The 23,088-nt window shown below is 37.5% G+C and overlaps 1 protein-coding gene across 5 annotated transcripts in view; it reads left to right on the plus strand.

The window, feature by feature from the left end:
* The window catches only part of PIAS1 (protein inhibitor of activated STAT 1), a 220,401-nt gene that overhangs the window by 191,774 nt on the left and 5,539 nt on the right, over positions 1-23,088 (plus strand). For all 5 annotated transcript variants that reach the window (XM_055362712.2, XM_019010734.4, XM_055362714.2 and 2 more), the window contains exons 8-13: positions 1,778-1,851; positions 10,783-10,943; positions 12,680-12,810; positions 13,490-13,670; positions 18,239-18,381; positions 20,775-20,812. In XM_055362712.2, the coding sequence (XP_055218687.1) occupies positions 1,778-1,851; positions 10,783-10,943; positions 12,680-12,810; positions 13,490-13,670; positions 18,239-18,381; positions 20,775-20,812 (728 nt within the window). The remainder of the gene's footprint in view (positions 1-1,777; positions 1,852-10,782; positions 10,944-12,679; positions 12,811-13,489; positions 13,671-18,238; positions 18,382-20,774; positions 20,813-23,088) is intronic.

The raw sequence follows: 23,088 nt of genomic DNA on the forward strand, positions 1-23,088 counted from the left end.
TTGATGGTGTCCGCCAAGATTGAGGGCAGATCTTCCTCACTCATCCACAGACTGACACACCGGTCTCCTTTGGAAACACACTCGCAGACACTTTCAGAAATTATGCCTTGCCAGCTATGTAGGTAGCCCTTCGTTTAGTTAGTTTAGTTGACACCTAAAATTAGCCAACACAGTGAGTAATCACATTAGAATTCTATTTGCATGTTTATTTCATATGGCGATTATTTGTTGCCTTTAACAAAGATACTACTTTTTAAAATCATATTTATAAGAAAGGATTGACTAAGATTTGGTGTATAATGACAAAGACATACTTTTTGTAATTTATATATGGTATTCATTAGCATAGTGTTATAACTATATTTTCCAAACTAAAAACCAGAAGTTGTATGCCTTTTTCGTGTGTCAGGAGACAGCCTGTGAAATATATTAAGACTTTGAAAATTTGGAATTTCCAGGCCGTGAAATGACTTTTTAGTCTGGCATTAGAATCGTATCTGGAGCTTTTAAAAAACTACCAATTGGTGTCCCTCTTTTCATTCTGATTCAGGAAGCTCTATAGGTAGGTCTGATGTGCACCTTACTTGAGATCCACTAATTTATGGAAATAGTTGGATAGGATCTCCAGGATTTGGACCATCTAAAAAAATCCAGACTAAAATCCAGGGGACTGTGTTTAATAAAGGTAGGATTTCTCATAAATGGTTATCAGAACAGTAGACTCTGAAATTGTAACTTACCCGAGTACTTCTCCCTCTGTTCGTTTTCTTTTCTATATGGTGTCTATCTGGTCACACTTAGTTGTATCACAGCTCAGAACGTCTGTTGACTGTGTATACAGCTACCCAACTTACGGCCCCTTTGTACAATATAGACTTTAAAGTTATTATGGGACAGTTTCTAAAATTGTTGGGATATTACATATTTGTATTTCCTGTCTCACCCCCTATAATGTTTTTTCTTGTTACTGTTATTGAAGTTTTCAGAGGTAACAGCTCAGGTTTCCAGATGAGAAGTATAAAGAGTCTTTTATATCAGACTGAAAGAGAATGAAAGAACAGCCTTGGAAAAGTAAAATTACTAGTGTCTCCTCCCTTAAGAACCATAAGAAGTTTGAAGTGAAAAGATTTAAAGATTATCTAGTGTGGGTTCCAATTTTACTACAAGTAAAATTAAGCTGAGAAAGGAGGATTGACTTGCCTAAGAGGGCACAAGTATTTTATAGAGAAATAGATTAAAATTCAAATAATTGTATAGTTAAAAAAAGGAAATAGGACTCTTTTCATAATTTAAAGTTTGAATTAAGCTGTTTTACAGTAAATATTTTTATTTTCTGAGCTTTCAAAAATGTATAAATGTTATTCTTATTATTAATGTCCTCGAAAATAGAAGAGCCCAAATAATATTAGTCATAGTTTAAAAGAAAGAAAACCTTGATCCAATATCTTAGAGTTATAAAAGAAAAAGGGTCTACCATTAGTTGAATATGTCAACATATTAGAGAAATTTCTCTCATATTGCTGCAGGTTTTTGTCCCCTGAGTGAGAAATAGGAAATTTATAGGAAACATAGTCATTCTACAGATAAACAATTGTTTTCCATCCTTTGCTTATAGAATTAAAAGCCATATGGTTGTTTTTATCTTTCAATTCAATTGATTGGGAAATAATTGAACAGATTTGTTTAAGCTTTTTATTCTTTATAGTAATGCTCCAGTAATGTATCTTTAATAAACTTACTCTGTTTGCTTTTTTTCTTCTTCTTCAATGAATATCAGTTAAAGAGAAGTTGACTGCGGATCCAGACAGTGAAATAGCTACAACCAGCCTAAGGGTTTCTCTACTATGTCCAGTAAGTGTTAACTATTACTTGCTTTCCAGAAAGTTTAACATACATTTTCTCTTTTTATTAAGTATTTTTACTATTTGAGAAATTCTGTTTACTTCTAAAATATATCCACCATTGTTACAGTTTATGAAAAGTGGAAAGACATCTAGGCATTGCATTTGGAATCTAGTCTTTAAAAATGATCTACTCTTAGTAAGACATATCTAAATATGGCCTGTGATTAATGACCATCTCTCAGGCTCAAGTGTAAAATCTCAAAATAAGAAACGTTTATTGTCTCAGTGTATTTATAAAAATTTTACATTATTTATTTTTATTATTGTTATTTTTTTGAGATGGAGTTTCGCTCTTGTTGCCCAGGCTGGAGTGCAATGGTGCCATCTCGGCTCACCACAACCTCTGCCTCCCGGGTTCAGGCGATTCTCCTGCCTCAGCCTCCTCAGTAGCTGGGATTATAGGCATGCGCCACCACACCTGGCTAATTTTGTATTTTTAGTAGAGATGGGGTTTCTCCACGTTGGTCAGGCTGGTCTCGAACTCCTGACCTCAGGTGATCCACCCGCCTTGGACTCCCAAAGTGCTGGGACTATAGGTGTGACCCACTGCGCCTGGCCAAAAATTTTACTTAAGATAGTACCTTTCTGAGTAAAAATCTAGCCATGATTACCCACACATCTCATTTAACCATTTTGCTGACAATGACCACATTATAACAATTCACCAATTAAAAACTTCTGTTCAGCCTAAATGCTGAATTTGTTATACATATAAAAAAACCTTGAGATATTTTAAGCCAGAAAATGAGGTCAGAATCAATCATTTTCATGAAATAAATATATGGTCCCAAGACTTAGCCAAATTATTAAACCTGTAAGGGAAAAGGTCTCAAAAAAATGTTATACTAATCTGATGTTAGGCTCTTTGGTAGGGGTGGTGGTTGAATATGGCCATATGAAAATATGTGAAAAATTTAATAATAAATTACCTTGACATTTTGGTTACTTTTTGTTCTATAATTAATCAAACTAATCATATTTTAAATTGGGGAGAAAGAATGAAAGGACATGTCTGTTTCCTGATTTGTCTGATTGTTCAGACAGGCCTGATATTGAAAGCTTTTGATACTGAGATCCTATTAATCTCAGATGATGATGAAGTTACTGTATTCTTAAAGAAACAAAGAATTTAAATAGAAATTAAATGTTATTTGTAATTACAAATATTAGTATTTTGTAATTTATGAAACTTCAAACATGAAAAAATTAGATCATGAATTAGTTTCTGTAAGTTATAGAAAAAAATACAATGAAGTTAATTAAAATCAAATTGTATCATTGTGTATATATCTTTCTATTCCTGTAACGTTTATTTTTATTCCTTTTTATAATAAAGCCAATTTTTTTCTTGTGAAAAATATTTTGACTCCAGGCTTTTTATATTAGTGTTAAAAATTCTTTAAGTAACCAGGTAAATGTTATAACAGCCTAGGTTGTAAAGGAGACTGGTGTGGGTTTTTGTGTGTGTGGTTTTTTTGTTTTTTTATTTTTTTTTTCTTTTCATGCTTAGAAAAATGATTCACAGACTGGGGAAGTAGAGGGTGAGAAAAAGACAAATTTTTTTTTTAAAGAAAAAGGTAAAAAGGTGTATATTTATTCTACCCTCTTTCTCTGAAACCCTGATTTATCCATTCCCCCATCTGTTGTTCTTTGCCGCCTCATTTTGTCGTAAAACACCAATTCAGAAAATACGTTTAGAAAAGTACATACACTTCATTTTCCATTTAAATCACTGGAAAAAGTATTGTTTTTCTGCAATCTCACTTAAAAGTGTTTATAGTTGTACTAATATATATGATGCTTTATGTTTAACACATATATGAAGCATTTATTCGTATAAATAAGCACAGCAATATAAATCTTTGAAGTTTTATTTGTGGAACTGTGTTTCAATTCTGTAGTGCAGGTGCTTATCTCTGTATTACTAGAAACTATTAATCACATTTTGCTCTTTGCACCTTTATTTATTTTCTTTTTTTTGAGACAGGGTTTCACTTTGTCACCCAGGATGGAGTGCAGTGCTGCCATCTCAGGTCACTGCAGCCTCCACCTCCCAGATTCATGCAATGCTCCTGCTTCAACCCCCCAAGTAGCTGGGACTACCGGCATGTGCCACCACACCCGGCTAATTTTTGCATTTTTTTGTAGAGACAAGGTCTTGATATGTTGCCCAGGCTGGTCATGGACTCCTGGCCTCAAGCAATCCTCCTGCCTTGGCCTCCCTTGGGATTACAGGTGTGAGCCACCACGCCCGGCCAGCAGTTCATTTTAAATTGACATCTGCTTTGAAAATTCAGATTATAAAACAAAACAACTATATATGTATATTGTGTGTGTGTGTGTGTGTGTATGTATGTATGTGTAAAATGTATAATTATAATACTTTCATGGGTTTCTATTTGGCTAAAGGGATAATCCCTTACAGTTATTCTGAAATAGTAAGATCATATATTTTAGGTATGTTTTTACTCAAAAATAAAATTTAATAATACCTATATATCAAATTTATGGGATAATAAAAGAGATTTGTTCTCTTTGAAATATGTAAATATGATGTCTTACTGTGCATTACAATTGCCCTTGTTGTGATGTACAGAGCTCAAAATAAATGAGTTTCTTTTGTTTCTGTGCCATTTAGCTAAAGGCAACAAAAATAATTAAAAATGTTTTTACTCTTTGGGAATTTTATGGCTCTGATTTATTAAAAATAGAGGTGGAGGAATCTTTGAAAAGCTGCTTTGTAAACCCAAATACAAATAACGTGGAATTGATAGAAGAAAAGAAGATAAACTCTGGAAATGTATTTATGAAATATTTATTATTGTGAAAAAAACTTGTGAAATTATTCTTTTTGTTTTGTTTTGTTTTTGAGACAGAGTTTTGCTCTGTCACCCAGGCTGGAGTACAGTGGCCAGATCTTGGCTCACTGCAACCTCCACCTCCCAGGTTCAAGCGATTCCTCTGCCTCAGCCTCCCAAGTAGCTAGAACTACAGGTGCATGCCACCACGCCTGGCTAATTTTTTGTATTTTTAGTAGAGATGGGGTTTCACCATGTTGGCCAGGCTGGTCTCAAACTCCTAACCTCAGGTGTTCTGCCTGCCTTAGCTTCCCAAAATGCTGGGATTACAGGTGTGAGCCACCACTCCCAGCCTTTTTAAAATTTTATTTTTTGAGACAGAGTCTTGTTCTGTTGCCCAGGCTGGAGTGCAGTGGTGCAATCTCAGCTCACTGCAACCTCCACTTCCCGGGTTCAAGCAATTCTCCTGCCTCAGCCTCCTGAGTAGCTGGTATTACAGGTGCCTGTCACCACGCCCGGCTAATTTTTGTATTTTCAGTGGAGATGAGGTTTCACCATGTTGGCTAGGCTAGTCTGGAACTCCTGACCTCAAGTGATCCGCTTGCCTCAGCCTCCCAAAGTGATGGGATTACAGGTGTGAGCCACTGTGCCCAGCTGAAATTATTTTTAATGTCACACTTTTTCGTTTCCTTTTGCAAGGAAAAAGCACGTTTTATTGACATTTTTAGGGCTTTTTAAAAATGTAAGTTGGTTAAAACTTTTATCTAGAATGTTTTCTCTTGCAGCATCATCAGTTACTAATATAGATAGCACTATTATTGTAAAGTTAGTGGCATTAGAAAACACATTTGGGAGTTAAAGTGCTTATTTGCAAATAATGCAAACATAATTTGTGTCCTATAAAGGGAAAGGAAGAATTTGTAATCACAAGATGAAGACGTTCAAAGCTCAGCTTCTCTCTTGATACCAAGTTAGAGAAAATCGATATCTGTTTTTCAGATAATTATTTAGAATTTAGTGATTTTTTTTTAAAAAAATCAGGAACATGAGAATTATCACATAATAGTTATTTTATGATTCTAAGACATTTGTGTGGCAGCTAATAATGCATTTGAAAGCGAGCTTTTGCTTTCACATACCCATTTATGTCTGTCTTGTACCATTTCTGTGTCAGCATTCCTTAAAAACTCTGTAGGTCACCTTGTCAGTATAGCTGAAGATAAAGGCTTGAGAGTTGCTCTCTTGCCTAAAAGATATGAACTGACAGCTGGAGATCATGGGGTAAAGGTATGTGAGATGAAGGCCTTTGGAAAACAGCTGCTTTTCAGAGTATAAATTTCATGGCCTGTGGCTTGGATTCTGAAACAATCTTTATTTCTTATCATCTTATCTGTTGTTTTCACAAACTATCAGAAGTAGTCTGATAGTTCTACAGTTCATAAACCTTGTGTACTATTACTGTATTTCTCTAGAATTTTTAGTCTGTGGTTTCTCTACTTAGTATTAAGGCAATAGCACAAGTACCTTATAAAATAGGAATTTGTATTTCATAGATAAGCTAAGGTCTGACATAAGATATAAAAACGTAACTTGGCACCACCAACCAGATTGCTATTTGGAAAATGTTTCTGAACTAATGCAACATGGTATCTTGCCTAATGGTAATTTTTCTGTTATAATAACTACTTTGTTCTTTTGGCCTTTTTATCAGGTGCTTATGTAAATCAAATCATAAAAAATTGGCTGGGCAGGTCACTCACGCCTATAATGCCAGCACTTTGGGAGGCCAAGGTGTGCAGATCACTTGAGGCCAGGAGTTTGAGACCAGTGTGGCCAACATGGCGAACCCTGTCTCTACTAAAAATGCAAAAATTAGCCAGGCATGGTGGCACCTGCCTGTAATCCCAGCTACTTGGGAGGCTGAGACAGGGGAATTGCTTGCGAGACTGTTTCTCAAAAAATACAAAAATTAAAATTGAGTAGAAATGCAGTAAGGGAGTCTAATGAAGCTGTTTAATACTTTGTGAGCCCAGAGTAAAAGAATGACTACTAAGCTGAGGTTTGGGTGGGTCTCCTAGTGTACAAAGTGATTTAAAGCAAATATGTTTCTGTACTTTAATTAATACTACTGTTATTTATTGAAAAGTTACTATGTGTCAGGTACTGTGTAGTAAACGTAATTGAATCCCCACAATCATATTGTGTAGATCCCATTTTTATCCCCATTTTACAAAACTGAGCCTCTGCGTGATTAAGTGAAATAACATTCAGAGTTCACACAGTAGGTAGGTAGTGGGGCCAGGATTCATTCTAACACCAGAACTTATACTCAGGCTGCACTATAAATGACTGAGTATGACCTGCTTACCTTCCATGAGTGGTGCCTCCTGGAATTGCCTATCATGCAGAACTGAAGCCTTATCAGTGCACAGGACTGTCTTACTGCTGTATATTTCCAAGTATGGGGACAAGGAAATTAGTCCAACCTGTTTCTAGTAGGAGGAGACACACATAAATAAATAATAATCAGTTTTGCATGCCTTAATGATAGGGATACCTTTTGAGAAATGCACTATTAGGGGATTTTGTTGTTATTCAACAAAAGCATCATAGGTGTGCTTACACAAACCTAGATGGTATAGGTTACTATGTACCTTGGCCTATTGCTCCTAGGCTGCAAAACTGTACAGCATGTTACAAAACTGAATACTGTAGGCAGTTGTAACACAATGCTAAGTATTTGTGTACCTAAACATAGAAAAGGTACAGTAAAAAGTATAAAAGATGAAAAATGGTACACCTGTATGGGGCACTTACTATGAATGGAGCTTACGGGACTGGAAGTTACTCCAAATAAGTCAGTGAGTGGTGAGCAAATGTGAAGGTCTAGGACATCACTTTACATCACTGTAGACTTTATAAACACTGTACACTTTGGCTACAATAAATTTAAAATATTTTTCTTTCTTCAGTAATAAACCTTAGCTTACTGTAATTTTTTTTTTTGAGACAGAGTCTCCCTCTGTCACCCAGGCCGGAGTGCACTGGTGTGATCTTGGCTCACGGTAACCTCTGCCTCCCAGGCTCAAGCGATTCTCCTGCCTCAGCCTCCCAAGTAGCTGGGATCCCAGACGTGTGCCACCATGCCTGGCTAATTTTTGTGTTTTTAGTGGAGACGGAGTTGCGCCATGTCGGCCAGGCTGGTCTCAAACTCCTGATCTCAGGTGATTCTCCCTCCTCGGCCTCCCAAAGTGCTGGGATTACTGGTGTGAGCCACCACACCTGGCCACTGTAACTTTTTTATTTTATAAGCTTTTTATTTTTTTTTAACTTTTGACTCTTGTAATAACAACACTTAGCTTAAAACACAAGCACATTGTACAGCTGTACAAAAATATTTTCTTTCTTTATATCCTTATTCTATAAGCTTTTTTCTATTTTTAACATTTTTTACTTTTATTTTCTACTTTTTGCACTTTTTTGTTAAAAACAAAGACACAAACACACATTAGCCTAGGCCTACACAGGGTCCGGATCATCAGTATCACTACTTTCCACCTCCACATCTTGTCCCACTGGAACGTCTTCAGTGGCAGTGACAGACATGGAACTGTTCTCTCTCATGGTAACAGTGCCTTCTTCTGGAATACCTCCTGAAGGACCTGCCTCAGGCTGTTTTACAGTTAACTTTTAAAATATATATAAGTAAAGGGAGTACACTCCAAAATAATGATAAAAAGTTTAGTAAATACAGAAACCAGTAACATGGCTGTCTAATTTGAAGACCTCCATCGTATATGCGGTTCATTGTTGACCAAAATGTTATGTGGTGCTTGATTGTAATCATATGCAGGAGTGTAGAGTTGGGAGTACACAGAAGGGAGTTACCAGTTTTTACTCTAGGTCCCTCCAGGTTATACTTCTGATACTGTAAACTGGCATTGCTCTAATCTCAATAAGTTTATAGCATGTTCAGTGTTCTATTTTTATTCATCATGGCTACATCTGGTTGAAGTAAGGAGGAAATAGTGTTAATTTAGAGAAAGTAAAAGAGGCCCAGAAAGGCTAAATGCCTTTCTTAGAGACACAGTAAATCATCGGTATCAAAGCAATTATTTTGGGCCCCAAATGACAGTTAATTTCCTGGTAGACTAGGAAATTGCACATTTCCCTGAAATTGATCTAAGTAAGCCAAGAATCTTTTCCTCATTTAACTCATATTCTTTTCAAGCCTTTATATTTTTCTTTCATATATATATTTTTCTTTTATATATTTTATATATATAAAAAATACTTTAAGTTCTATGGTACATGTGCACAATGTGCAGGTATACATGTGCCATATTGGTTTGCTGCACCCGTTAACTCATCATTTACATTAGGTACTTTTCCTAATGCTATCCCTCCCCCAGCCCCTCCCCCTAAGACAGGCCCTGGTGTGTGATGTTCCCGGCCCCGTGTCCAAGTGTTCTCATTGTTCAGTTCCCACCTGTGAGTGAGAACATGCGATGTTTGGTTTTCTGTCCTTGTGATACTTCGCTCAGAATGATGGTTTCCAGCTTCATCCATGTCCCTGCAAAGGACATGAACTCATCCTTTTTTATGGCTGCATAGTATTCCATGGTATATATGTGCCACATTTTCTTAATTCAGTCTATCATTGATGGACATTTGGGGTGGTTCCAAGTCTTTGCTATTGTGAATAGTGCTGCAATAAACATACGTGTCCAGTGTGTCTTTATAAGTAGCATGATTTATAATAATCCTTTGGGTATATACCCAGTAATGGGATTGCTGGGTCAAATGGTATTTCTAGTTCCAGATCCTTGAGGAATTGCCACACTGTGTTCCACAATGGTGAACTAGTTTACAGTCCCACCAACAGTGTAAAAGCATTCCTATTTCTCCACATCCTCTCCAGCACAAGCGTTTATATTTTTCAAGTTCACAAATCTTTTCCTGGTACTTGGCAAATAATGTGGTTATTGAAAGTAGATAACTTCTCTGCTATATGGTGGCCATTGTGGGATCTGGGGACTCTACAGTGGTACAAGCTGGCTTCCAGGGAATGAGATAGTGATGTGGTACCTCCCTGTGCAGGTTTCTGCGTGGCTTTTCTGCCTTGGGCTAAAGCTAGCAGCTCAGGGACCAGATGAAGCAGATTTCCTCTTCCTGGATAGACTCAACCCATGTTAGCTGAAGCAATATTTGCAGGGCAAGAAGTCTCCTGACATGCTGGAGATGCTAGAGGTCCAGGGCTGTAGGCTGAATTGCTCGTGATGGTTCCCAGTGAGGAAGCAATGCAGAGTGTGTGCACCTGCCTTCCTCCTCAGAGCTGCCACTTGGCAATTATGCCAAACATCATGGGGAATGATCACTATTGATTCAGTTTTGTCCTGTGAACTACTTTCATTCATAGATAAGACTGATAGCAAATATCAATGCATCTCTGTATTGTGCAGTGTTTAGTAGGGCATTCTTTATTTTCCCTAATCCCTAGTTAGGTGGTTCTTAAATTTTTTTTGGATCAAGGACTGCTTTAAGAATTTGAGAAAAGCTGGGCACAGTGGTGTGCACCTGTATCGCCAGCTACTCTGGAGGCTGAGGCAGGAGGATTGCTTGAGCCCAGGAGTTTGAGGCTGTAGTGTGCTACGATTGTGCCTGTGAATAAGAGTTGGCACTTCAGCCTGGGCAATATAGCAAGACCCCATCTGTTTAAAAAAAAAAAAACTGGTGAAAGCACTCTCTCCAGAAAAATGCACACACGAAATTTTGAATGTAATTCAAGGGGTTTATGACCCTCTCCACCAAAAGCTGATCTGTGAGCTGTGGATTTTAGTAAATAACCCTTGTTGTAGACTTTCCATAGTCATTTTCTTTGATAGCCAAAGAAATACTGTAATTTTTTAACCTATGGATATTTCACAGGAAATGTGTTTAATGTTCTTCTACATTGATGAAAAGTCAACACTGTATGCTTTAAATCAGCATGCCTACCTGTTGTGTTCTAGGAAATTTTTGTCAAAGCTTAAATGTTGAATAGCAATTATCTAATATTTACTTTTTCTCCCTTTTTAAAGCTTGGTAAAATGCGGCTGACAATTCCGTGTCGGGCCCTTACATGTTCTCATCTACAATGTTTTGACGCAACTCTTTACATTCAGATGAATGAGAAAAAACCAACCTGGGTTTGTCCTGTCTGTGATAAGAAGGCTCCATATGAACACCTTATTATTGATGGGTATGTTACTTTAAGTGTTTTTGGTACCTTGAAATGACCATATATTATCTGGGTTTGTTACACATCAGATTTGGGATAAAAATTCTAAGTTATATATTTGTAGGATTTTTGTGAGTCTGCAAACCAATATTTTCAAAGTAATTTATTTCAAATTAGTGTTATGAATATTTTGTCTTTTTAAATTGATGTTCCCTTGTTTTGAAAATGCGTGTGTTACTGTCAGTGCCTCCTGGCATTTGTCGTTTAAAGCACTGGTGGTTTTAAGCAGGGTGTGCTTATACCTTTTCCTTTTCCTGTCATTAGTCCATCCATCCCTAGATATGCAGACCATATTGGAACAAGAATCTATGGGGAAATTTGGGTTAACTCAGATTCATCCAAAATTGGGCTTTTCAGTAGAAGTTAGCCTATTTCTGGAGATTAGATCCACCTTCAGTCGTGGTCTTCTTTTTCTTTTTTGTCTTGCCCACCTATAGCATCACAAAACCAATTATTGCTTTTAACACCCCTTTGTTTTATCTATCCTACCAGACATCTTGGAATGTTCCTCTAAATTTTCTCCTATTCTGCAGCCCCCTTTTCCTCCCGCTTTTTGCCACTAAACAAAAACAAATTGTGAAAAGGAGGACATCTCCTTGATTTTTTGGGGGATGGGGGGTTAGAGACAGAGTCTTGCCATTTTGCCCAGGCTGCTCTCGAATTCCTGGGCTCAAGTGATCCTCCTGCCTTGGCCTCCCAAAGTGCTGAGATTACAGGCATGTGAGCCACCACACCCAGCCTCTACTTAATATTTCCTGTACTTTCTAGCAAAACACTTAAGGCAACTTACCTGTAGTATTTAAGAAAACATAGGAGCCTAAAGGTGGTAATATCAGAAATTAAGTATATTTAGCAATACAAGTATAACCTGGAGCTTGAAAGATGTCAGACCAGTCATGGGAAAAAAACAAACAAACAACATGTAACTTAAATGTTTTATGTTTAATTTTTCAGAAATGACGGTGATCACTTACTAGTAAATCAGAATTAAATAGTACTATTTTCCAACTTTATTACATAGCTTTAGGTTCTCCCATTTCTTGTTATAAAAGCCATGTACACACATACTCTTTTAAAGAAAAATTGGAAAACACAGGAAAATAAAAAGCTTTTTTCAGTATATGATTTTCTGATTTTTGTCTTTCCATAATTGTGATTGTACACTGGTAATAATTTTTGTCCTTTGGTTTCATTTAACATTATAACCTAAGAATTTGGCCGTAATTAATTTTATGCTTTCTTTATACATGTTTTTAAATGTCTGTCACGGTATTTTATCAAAGAGATTTAACCTTTGATTACATATTTGTATATGTTTTGCTTTAGTTTATCAAATAAAACATGCTTATTGTGGGCAATTTAGAATATGCAAAAAAGTATAAAGAAGAAAAATAAATACTCATGAAGGTATCACCCAGAGGTAACTACTGTCTATATACTACTCACACAGAATTTTATTTTTGAAATGAAGCTTTCTTTTGTTGACCTTTCTCACTTTTTGTGAACATTTTCCCATATGATTAAAAATCTTTGAAAATGTCATTTTTCGAGGTCACATATTTTCTTACATAAATGTGACATAAATTAGGCAGCTATATTCCTAGTTAGTACTAGATTTTAAGAATAAATATAACTTAAGTTGTTCAACCTTTATTTTCATTTAAAATATATTGTAAGGATGAATTGTTTTCTTATAGCTTGTTTATGGAAATCCTAAAGTACTGTACAGACTGTGATGAAATACAATTTAAGGAGGATGGCACTTGGGCACCGATGAGATCGAAAAAGGAAGTACAGGAAGTTTCTGCCTCTTACAATGGAGTCGATGGTGAGTAGTTCTTCACAAGGAAGGGGCAGTCTCCCTACTGCTTTAAGTCTGGTTTTCGATATTAAAATCCGTGGATAGCTTAATAATTCCTATTAACTTATTGATTAAATGTTCAGAAGTAATAGAACTCCTTTTAAATTCACTTTTTTGCCAGCTTTAAAAAATTTACTGATACAAGATTTCAAAGTAATGTAATATAATTAGTCATTTGTAAACTCATACTTTTGAAACTGTACCCTTTTTAAATTTTTAACAGATTTGATACAGAGTAGTAAAGGTTCTTTTTTCATTTATTTATTTTTTCCTGGCTTTTAGTATGTTTTTGCTGTAAAGACACTATGAGTTTTGAAAATGCTATCATCGTATTTAAGTATGTCAGATACTATACAGACAAAAATTAATATACCGTCTGTGCTCTCAAATTACTTTTCTTCTGAAGTGGACATACGACACATTTTGATTGTTTGCTCTAATTCAGTAATTTATTATTTTGAAAAATAATTTACTATTATTAAATAATAGTTTTAAACTTAGAAGAACAGAGCCACTGTTGGTTTTCTACTCTCTGGCTCCAAGAATATTGTGAATCTAAACTGTAACTGATAAACTGTAGTGACACGGAGAAAAGAGAGATGTCATAGCTCTTCCCTTGCCTTGTATTTTAATCATTCCCATGTAGGATGCTTGAGCTCCACATTGGAGCATCAGGTAGCGTCTCACCACCAGTCCTCAAATAAAAACAAGAAAGTAGAAGTGATTGACCTAACCATAGACAGTTCATCTGATGAAGAGGAAGAAGAGCCATCTGCCAAGAGGACCTGTCCTTCCCTATCTCCCACATCACCACTAAATAATAAAGGGTAAGTGCTGAGACATTAAAAAAAAAAAGTAATCGTGAAAATTAACTTGGCAAATAGGGATTAAAGACTTGCCAAATAAAATGATTCTTGATTGTGAAACTTAACTTAACAATCAAAGAATAGTTTGAATTTTTCCCAGGTTTGTAATACTCTGGAGGGATTGGGGTAATGCACCAAAAGGGTACTTGGATATAGTATTCTTCATATCAAAAGATGATTCTAGTACCGTGGTTCTCAAACTGTGGTGTCCGTACATCAGAATTACCTGAGAGCTTAATAAAATGCATACATTGCTCCCCCGTGTCTGAGTCAGGAGTAGAGACTAAGAAAATTTGTCTTTCTAGGCCAGGCGTCGTGTCTCATGCCTGTAATCCTAGGACTTTGGGAGGCTGAGGCAGGTGGATTGTCCGAGCTCAGGAGTTTGAGACCAGCCTGGGCAACATGGTGAAACCTCATCTCTACTAAAATACAAAAATTAGCCAAGCGTGGTGGCATGTGCCTGTAATCTCAGCTACTCTGGAGGGTGAGGCAGGAGAATCGCTTGAACCCAGGAGGTGGAGATTGCAGTGAGCCAAGATCGTGCCATTGCACTCCAGCCTGGGCAACAGAGCGAGACTCTGTCTCAAAAAAAAAAAAAAAAAAAAAAAAAAAAAAAAAAAAAAGAAAAGAAAAAAAAAAATTTGTATTTCTAGTAAGTTCCCAGGTGATCCTGCTCCTGCTCACAGGATGTAGAACATTTGTTCAAACTAGAATGTATGCTGTAAAATTCACCCCAAGTGGAGTGTTTCAAGTGGAAAGCAGAGGAAGACCAATGATTTAAATCTGTCAGAATGTGAATGAGGCTGGCAGTGAATGACTTCTGTTGCAGCACACATTTCCCACTTTGCAGACTTTTCTCCCATATTTTCCATTAGTCTTATATCAATAACAGTGTACCTAGGTTATACTTCAGTTCATGAAACATTGTTATCTACTTTGTATAAAACACCCTCAGCTAAGCATGGATGATAATAAAATGAGTAAGTAAGTAACCTTAAACAGCTTAGCACTTTCTGGGGGGTGGTAAAACAAGTAGCATACTCCAACTATACTCTCAAAACAGGCTGTTAGTCCTGTAGACACATCAGGGATTCTGAGCAAGATTTCTAATTGTGCTGAAGCACAATCGTAGCACACTAATTGTAAATCTAGAAATAGATGTGTCCCTTTTTAGGTATAAAGCAGGAGAATCACATGGCCTGTTGCAACTGAATAGAAGCTAACCAGAAACTCTTCCAGCAAGCATTAGGGACTAAAGAAAGAATGTAGGAGAGAGAAGGAAAGTCCATAGATGGCATTGTTACAACACCAGATCAAGAGCAGGCATTTCTGTGCCTGGAGTCAAATCATTTTCAGGTTTGACATTGTATGATGAGATTAAAGATTTCTATCAGTTTGAGACCAGCCTGGGCAACATGGTAAAACCCTGTCTCTACCAAAAAATTAGCTGGGTATGGCGCTGTGTGCCTGTTGTCCCAACTACTCGGAGGGCTGAGGGGGGAGGATCACTTGAACCTGGGAGGTGGAGGTTGCAGTGAGCTAAGATCGTGCCACTGCACTCCAACCTGGGTGACAGAATGAGACCCCATCTCAAAAAAAAATAAGATTTCAATCAAACATATTTCACACATTGGTATTTTCATTCTACAGTAGTCTGTCTTGGCATACAGACAGAAACAAAGACATTAAAAACAGTATCATCATTCTAAACAAAGTTAATAATTTAAGCACAAATCCTACTGTTATGAACATGACCTCTGATGAAAGCCTACCTTGATGGCTATAACCCAGCAAGCCTGACCTTGTTATTACACCAATGTATTTTATGTCTGAGTAGGAGAAAAGGAAAAGTCACATTACCTAAAGTTAGAACAAGTATCTATAGAATTTCAATTCCAAGATATTTTATAAATATCAAACCATAGTATGACCAAATACACATTGTCGTGATTTTTTAAGTGCCATAATCACAATTTTAAAAGACATTTCATAAACCTCTGGATATATAAATACTTTTGGGCTAAATGCATCGTAATATATATATTTGTTCTGTTCTTTAGACTATTAATAGTAATATGTATTTATGTAAACTATGCAGTAGTATTACTGACTATATATTTTTTCTTTAAAGAAAACATTTGAGTGTTTAGGAATCTAATATTTGTTCTTTGGATATTTACTTTGCTCTTTCTCCAAAAATATTTGGAGAAAATAAAATAAATAATGTTTATTATGTTTGGAAAATTACATTAAATGCATTAAGTACTTCCTGAATTTCCCAGTGACTAATTGAACCCAGCTATAGTATTTGCAAATGCCAGACATTTCTCTCTCTATTTGCAGATAAAAACAAGAAACTTGAAAGTTTACATCCTTAGAAGGAGAATAACACCATAGTCAACACTAGTAGCCATTTTATAATAATGACTAGTTGGTAACTGGAAACCTCAGTACAGCATATTGTGTTTGTTATTGTGCAGTATAAAGGTTGAAATGCATTTCAAAACATTATCACAAATTGAAAGAAAAGCATGCAGCCAGGAATTAGAGGCAAACACTAAATGTAAAACATTTTGTTGTCTTTAGCCACTGAGTGCTTAATGTTCATCCAGAAATTGTCTATGCTGTTTGAGATGTTTTCAAAGACTAGCATTTTAAATCCTCTCTTATAATCTCTTAGACATTGTGAGAAGACTCAGCTAATGGTAAATGGTACTTTTTCTAGATATAAGAGGTTTAACAAAGTTTCCATTAGATGAAACATTTTTATGAGGCAGACGAGAGTGTGTTTTATGCTTCATATCCCATTCATTAAAATGTGGTAGATGATCATAACTGGAACTCTGTTCCTAGAAATCCAACCTTGTCATCTTTTGAAATGTTGTTTTTTTTTTTTTTTTTGAGACAGAGTTTCACTCTTATCTCCCAGGCTGGAGTGCAGTGGCACTATCTTGGCTCACCACACCCTCCGCCTCCTGGGTTCAAGTGATTCTCCTGCCTCAGCCTCCCGAGTAGCTGGGATTACAGGCATGCGCCACCATGCCCGGCTAATTTTTTGTATTTTTTAGTAGAGACAGGGTTTCTCCCTGTTGGTGAGGCTGGTCTCAAACTCCCAACCTCAGGTGATCCATGCACCTTGGCCTCCCAAAGTGCTAGGATTACAGGTGTGAGCCACCACGCCCGGCCCTCTTTTGAAATATTCTATACCACTGAAATTGCATCCCCATGCCCCAGGTACTTTACATGAAGCATTAAAAGCAAAAGACAGCCTCTTTATTGCTTCCTTTCTCTTTATTTTCTATAACACATATACCTTCAGCCTCTTGTATTGTTGGGGTAACATATAACCCTTATGTTTCCTTCCAAGAGGGCTACTGTAATTCTTTTTCTTTTCAAAATTAGCTTTGTTTTTGTTTTTGTTTTGTTTTGAGACAGGCTCTTGCTCTGTCACCCAGGCTTGAGTGCAGTGGTACAATCACGGTTCATGCAGCCTCGACCCCCCAGGCTCAAGCAATCCTCTCACCTATCTCCCAAGTAGCTGGGACTACAGATATGTGCCACCAGGCCTGGCTAAGTTTTTTAATTTTTCGTAGAGACAGGGTCTCCCTATATTGCCCAGGCTGGGCAACTTCTGGGCTGAAACTATCCTTCTGCCTCAGCCTCCCAAAGTATGGGGATTACAGGAATGAGCCACCATGCCTGGCCCCAAAATTAGTTAAATTATTATTTTTTCTTTCTTCTCCTTTTTGCCTTTCCCTTAATTGTTAGTAAATTTAAAAAAAAAAAAAAAGCTACTTAGCTATTTAAACTTTTCACTGTTTTTTAGAGTCCTAATTCTTGTTTTATGTTTTCTTTTTCCAGTTATTTTGTTCTCTCTTTAAAAACTCTCCACTACCTATTCGTTTTGGAGTATTTCTTCTTGTTTCACTACATTCATTAGCTTCAGCAGGGCTTTTATGCAAACTATGTGCTGATAACTGTACTGGGCATTGGGTATACTAAACAATACCCAGTTTTTGCCCTCCTAAAGATTACAGTCTGAGGGGCCAGCTGGTAACTCCGAACCACTCAGATTGCTTCATTCCCTCTGTCTTATTATATGTGTTTTCTTTGCTAGGGCATACGTATGCTTCTTACTAGCCAATACTCCGGTGTTGTTTTAAAAGGGTTTCCGACTTTCATTTGATGTAGGTATCTTTCACTCATATCCCGTTAAAGTGGCTCAACTGTACCTTTCTCTTGCATTTTGAAAGCGTAGGTGATGATATTCCAAAGGCAATGTGAGGTTTGTGAATGTTGGATACCATTGCATCTGTCCACTTCGTCCTGTGGCCTCTGTTAAATGCTATTATGTATACAAATTATTTTCTCATAATTGTGTATAATCTAAATTATACATTGGTTTGCTTGGTTTTGTTCTTATTTCCAGCACTAAACCGAGGATTCATTGTGAGATACAACCCCTTTTTTTGTTAACCTTGAGAGTTTAACTGGCTAATGAAAACTATGCCAATCTTTCCTTCTTCCAGCATTTTAAGTCTTCCACATCAAGCATCTCCAGTATCCCGCACCCCAAGCCTTCCTGCTGTAGACACAAGCTACATTAATACCTCCCTCATCCAAGACTATAGGCATCCTTTCCACATGACCCCCATGCCTTATGACTTACAAGGTGAGTCACTGGTTCTTCTACATTGTCACATAGCGTTATGAATGCCTTTGATCTATATAATTCTCTTCTAGGTGAACCTAAGGAAGAACTGGAAGACTGAGCCAACAGGGCCTTGGACCCAGGGGACTGAGAGAAATAATATGCCGTTGTTATAAATACTGACCCAGTTCGTTGATTGTACTGTCATCAGTAGCCAGTGTTTTACTCCCAGTGGTAAAACTAGTGCAATAATCTTTAGTTTTTGTGAGCTCTTAAGTACTCTGCAAATTGTTTTTGAATGACTGCTAGTATGTGGTTTTGAATTTTGGTATTTATGAACATTATTTTTTTTTGCCGTGGGGAACGGAGTCTTGCTCTGTTGCCTGGGCTGGAGTGTGGTGACACGATCTCAGCTCACTACAACCTCCGCCTCCCAGGTTCAAACAATTCTCCTGCCTCAGCTTCCCGACCGAGTAGCTGGGATTATAGGCGCCCACTACCACACCAGGCTAATGTTTTGTATTTTTAGTAGAGACAGGGTTTCACTATTTTGGTCAGGCTGGTCCTGACCTCGTGGTCCTCCTGCCTCGGCCTCCCAAAGTGCTAGGATTACAGGTGTGAGCCACCACGCCCAGCCCTATGAACATTATTTATTGTACTCTGACTTTAGTTGTAATGCAACAGGCATTGTGGGTAACTATGTTGTATTATGTTTTAGATAATGGTGAGTTGAGACATTTGAAAGTTTTAGTTTTTATTCTAATGAATTTGATCCTTCTTTAAAAAAATTTTTTTTAATTTTGTGGGTACATACTAGGTGTATACATTTATCTGATCCTTCTTTTTGAAAGCTGTTTGAAATGTCAGTATACTCATTTATATATTTTGAGTTCATAATAATCATTTATATTATCAAAAAGAATTGTTTTTATATATCTTTGTAGCATAATAATTTGAATATGTTTTTATATGTTTGTAGCATAATAATTTGAATATTAGTCATATAATCTAAGAACTTTTTTTTATTAAAAAAGCCATATATGCTCATTGTAGAAAATTCAACACAGAAACATAAAGTGAAAGTTTCCCTGTACCTATCCCCCAACCCCATTCCCGGGAAGTTACAGCTACTCTCTCTCTCTCTCTCTCTCTCTGTGTGTGTGTGTGTGTGTGTGTGTGTGTGTGTGTGTGTGTGTGTGTGTGTGTGTGTGTGTGTGTGACGGAGTTTTGCTCTTATTGCTCAGGCTGGAGTGCAATGGCGCGATCTCGGCTCACCGCAACCTCTGCCTCCCGGGTTCAAGCAATTCTCCTGCCTCAGCCTTCCAAGCAGCTGGGATTACAGGCATGTGCCACCACGCCTGGCTAATTTTGTATTTTTAGTAGAGACGGGGTTTCACCATGTTGGTCAGGCTGGTCTCAAACTCCCGACCTCAGGTGATTCGCCTGCCTTCGCTTCCCAAAGTGCTGGGATTACAGGTGTGAGCCACCACGGCCAGCCAGTAACAGCTGCTCTTAACGGTTAGATATCTTTCTGTACCTTTTTTTCTACATGTATGAAACGCACTGTCACTATCAAGAACAACAGTGCTATGCATTTTGTAAGCCTTCGTGTTGTAATCGGTTATAATGTAGACAGTGAGTAGATAGATGCCCAGAGTATCTGTGGTGTTGTAATATATTTATCTGTAGCTGCGTGTTTTACTTTTCCCCAAGTTTAGATATCATAATGAAGCATTTAATTCATGCTTGTTTACTTGCTCTTCATCGCATTACACACTGGGTGATCTAGAAAAGAATGTTAATTGGAAGGGGCCTCCTTGCAGTGAATCCTCAGCAGCCAGGTATCAGAGCTACTCCTTCTTATGTAATAGTAGCCAGTTTTCAGGCACTCAAACCTCTTCTCCCCTCATGCCACTGCAGTCTGTCAGTTGAATCTGATAGCAAATGAGCAAATTTAAGAAAGAGAAAAATCAGTACTACAACTTACTTAACCTAACTCTTTCAACTTCAAACTTTCTCACCTGCAAAATGAGGGCAAAACTAATTACATACCTCATGAAGTGCTTGTGAGGAGTAACTTAGAGCAGATTGAAAGTTTCCTTAAGAGGAGTCCAGAGCATTTGTTAAAAGTACTGTGCCCGTTTAAGGATCAGTGTTAGATCTGACAGAGTAGTAATGGCCCCAGTCCCCCAAATGGGGTCACAGAGAAGACAAATCATTGCCAAAGCTTAGTTTTCAGCCTTAGTAATCTAAAGAAAGGAGAGACGTAAAACATTTAGCTCAACTCTTCATGTTTAAATAAAATTCTGAGTGACATAGCATATAAGACTTGTATTTGTTTTTGAAGTATTGGGGCATTTGGAAGAGTTTTTCCTTCTTTTTTTTTTAAACTGAAATAATATTTTCTTCCACAGGATTAGATTTCTTTCCTTTCTTATCAGGAGACAATCAGGTATGTTATGAAAAATTTACTATTATTTTAATTGTACATTAAAAATACAGTCATGCGCCACATAATGACATTTTGGTCAATAACAGGCCATATATGCATTCCATAAGATTATAATGGAGCTGAAAAATCCCTACATCAATTATAGCCATGGTAACATTGTAGCACAAGGCATTACTCACATGTTTGTGGTGTTGCTGGTGTGAACAAACCTATGCTGTCAATGTAAAAGTATCACACGTATAATTATGTACAATATAACGATAGTAAACAACTATGTTACTGGTTTATGCATTTACTATATTTTTTATTGTTATTTTAGAGTGTACCTCTACTTTTTTTTTTTTAAGTTTGCTGTAAAACAGTGTGCCATGTTATTCCGGGACAGCCTCATACATCCCAGTTTGCCACATCTCTTGATTGCATCATTTCCTCTTGTGCTTGATTAAAATCTTGTCTTGTTTTGTTCATCATGGCCCCTAAGCATACAAAATCCACAGCTAATGTTGCCAGTAAGAGGCCACATCGAGTGACTGACATGGAAAAAAATTAAGTGATTAAGGACGATGAAAGTGGAAGATCAGTGATAGTTATTGCTCACCAGTCAGGCAGTCCCATTCTACCATAGCTACAGTCTTAAAGAACAAGAACAAAGTGATAGAAGCTGTTAAAGGATCTGCTTTGTTCAAGGCAACAAGACTAACAAAAATTTGAGAAGGGCCTGTATCAGATATGGAGAAACTTGTTAGTAACCTGGATTGAAGACCAGACACAGAAACATATCCCTCTCAGCACCATAATGATCATGGCCAAAGCAAAAAGTTTGTTTGCAATGCTTAAAGAAAAGACTGGACCCAACTACAGTGTTAAATGTACTGCTAGCTCCGGGTGGTTTAAACGATTGAAGAATCATTATTCATTATGTAATATCAAAGTGAGTGGAGAGTCTGCAAATGCAGATGTGAAGGCAACTGAAGAATTTTTGGAAACTCTAGATAAGCTGATTGTGAAGGAAGATTGCTTGCCAGACAAATTTTCAATATGCATGAAACCTCCCTATTCTGGAAATAAATGGCTGAAAGGACTTTCATCCATAAAGAAGCAAGTCAATGCTAGATTTCAAGGCTTTTAAGGACAAGATAACAGTCTTGCTTGGGGCCATATTGCAGGCTACAAATTGAAACCCTTTGTGATCTGGCACAGTGAGAACTCCAGAGCCTTCAAGCATGTCAGCAAACACACACTGCCCGTGGACTACAGGAGCAATAAGAAGTCATCGATGACCCAGCTTTTCTTCCAGGATGTCCTCCTGAATTGCTGTGCCAGCAAAATGGAGAAGTACTGTTTAGAGAGTAACATACTTTTCAAGATTATGATTTTTGTTGATAATGCTCCCACATATCCTCATTTGATTGGTGATCTTCATCCCAATATCGAAGTGTTGTGTCTCCTTCCATATACCACCTCTTTGATCCAACCAGTGAATCAAGGAGTTGTAGCAGTTTTTAAGGCCTATTAAAAGATCCTGAGGAGGATCTTTGCCCAGGCTATTGCTGCAACTGAAAAACACTGAGAGGACACTGATGCAATTCTGGAAGGTTTACAACAGCTATGACTGCATCAAGAACCTTGCTTGGGCATGGACTGATGTCACCAAGGAGTATATGAATGACATCTAGAAGACACTGAAGAAGTTTGTTCATGACTTCAAAGAATCTGCTGAGGATGAAGAGGTTGCAGAAATGGACAAGGCTGTGGTTGACATGGCAAACAACTTTAACCTAGATGTAGATGAGGATGACATTGAGAAGCTCCTAGAGGTGGTTCCTGAGGAATTGACTAATTGAGGAGCTGTTGGAACTGGAACTGGAACAGGAAGACGTAGCTGAAGAAGGTGCAAGAGAAAAGGAAACTGCAGGAGACAAAAGGGAAGAACCTCCAAGAAAATTCACAGTGAAAGGTTTAGCAGAAGCTTTTGCAGACCTCAACAAGCTCCTTAAAAAATTTAAAAACATGGGCCCTGGCCGGGCGCCGTGGCTTGCACCTATAATCCCAGCACTTTGGGAGGCCAAAGCGGGTGGATCATGAGGTCAGGAGTTCGAGACCAGCCTGACCAATATGGTGAAACCCCATCTCTACTAAAAATACAAAAATTAGCTGGGCGTGGTGGTGCACGCCTATAATCCCAGCTACTCGGGAGGCTGAGGCAGAAGAATCACTTGAACCTGGGAGGCGGAGGTTGCAGTGAGCCGAGATTGCGTGCACCACTGCACTCCAAC

The sequence above is a fragment of the Gorilla gorilla genome, chromosome 16 (genome assembly GCF_029281585.2).
Source record: "Gorilla gorilla gorilla isolate KB3781 chromosome 16, NHGRI_mGorGor1-v2.1_pri, whole genome shotgun sequence".
Classification (NCBI taxonomy): Eukaryota; Metazoa; Chordata; class Mammalia; order Primates; family Hominidae; genus Gorilla; species Gorilla gorilla.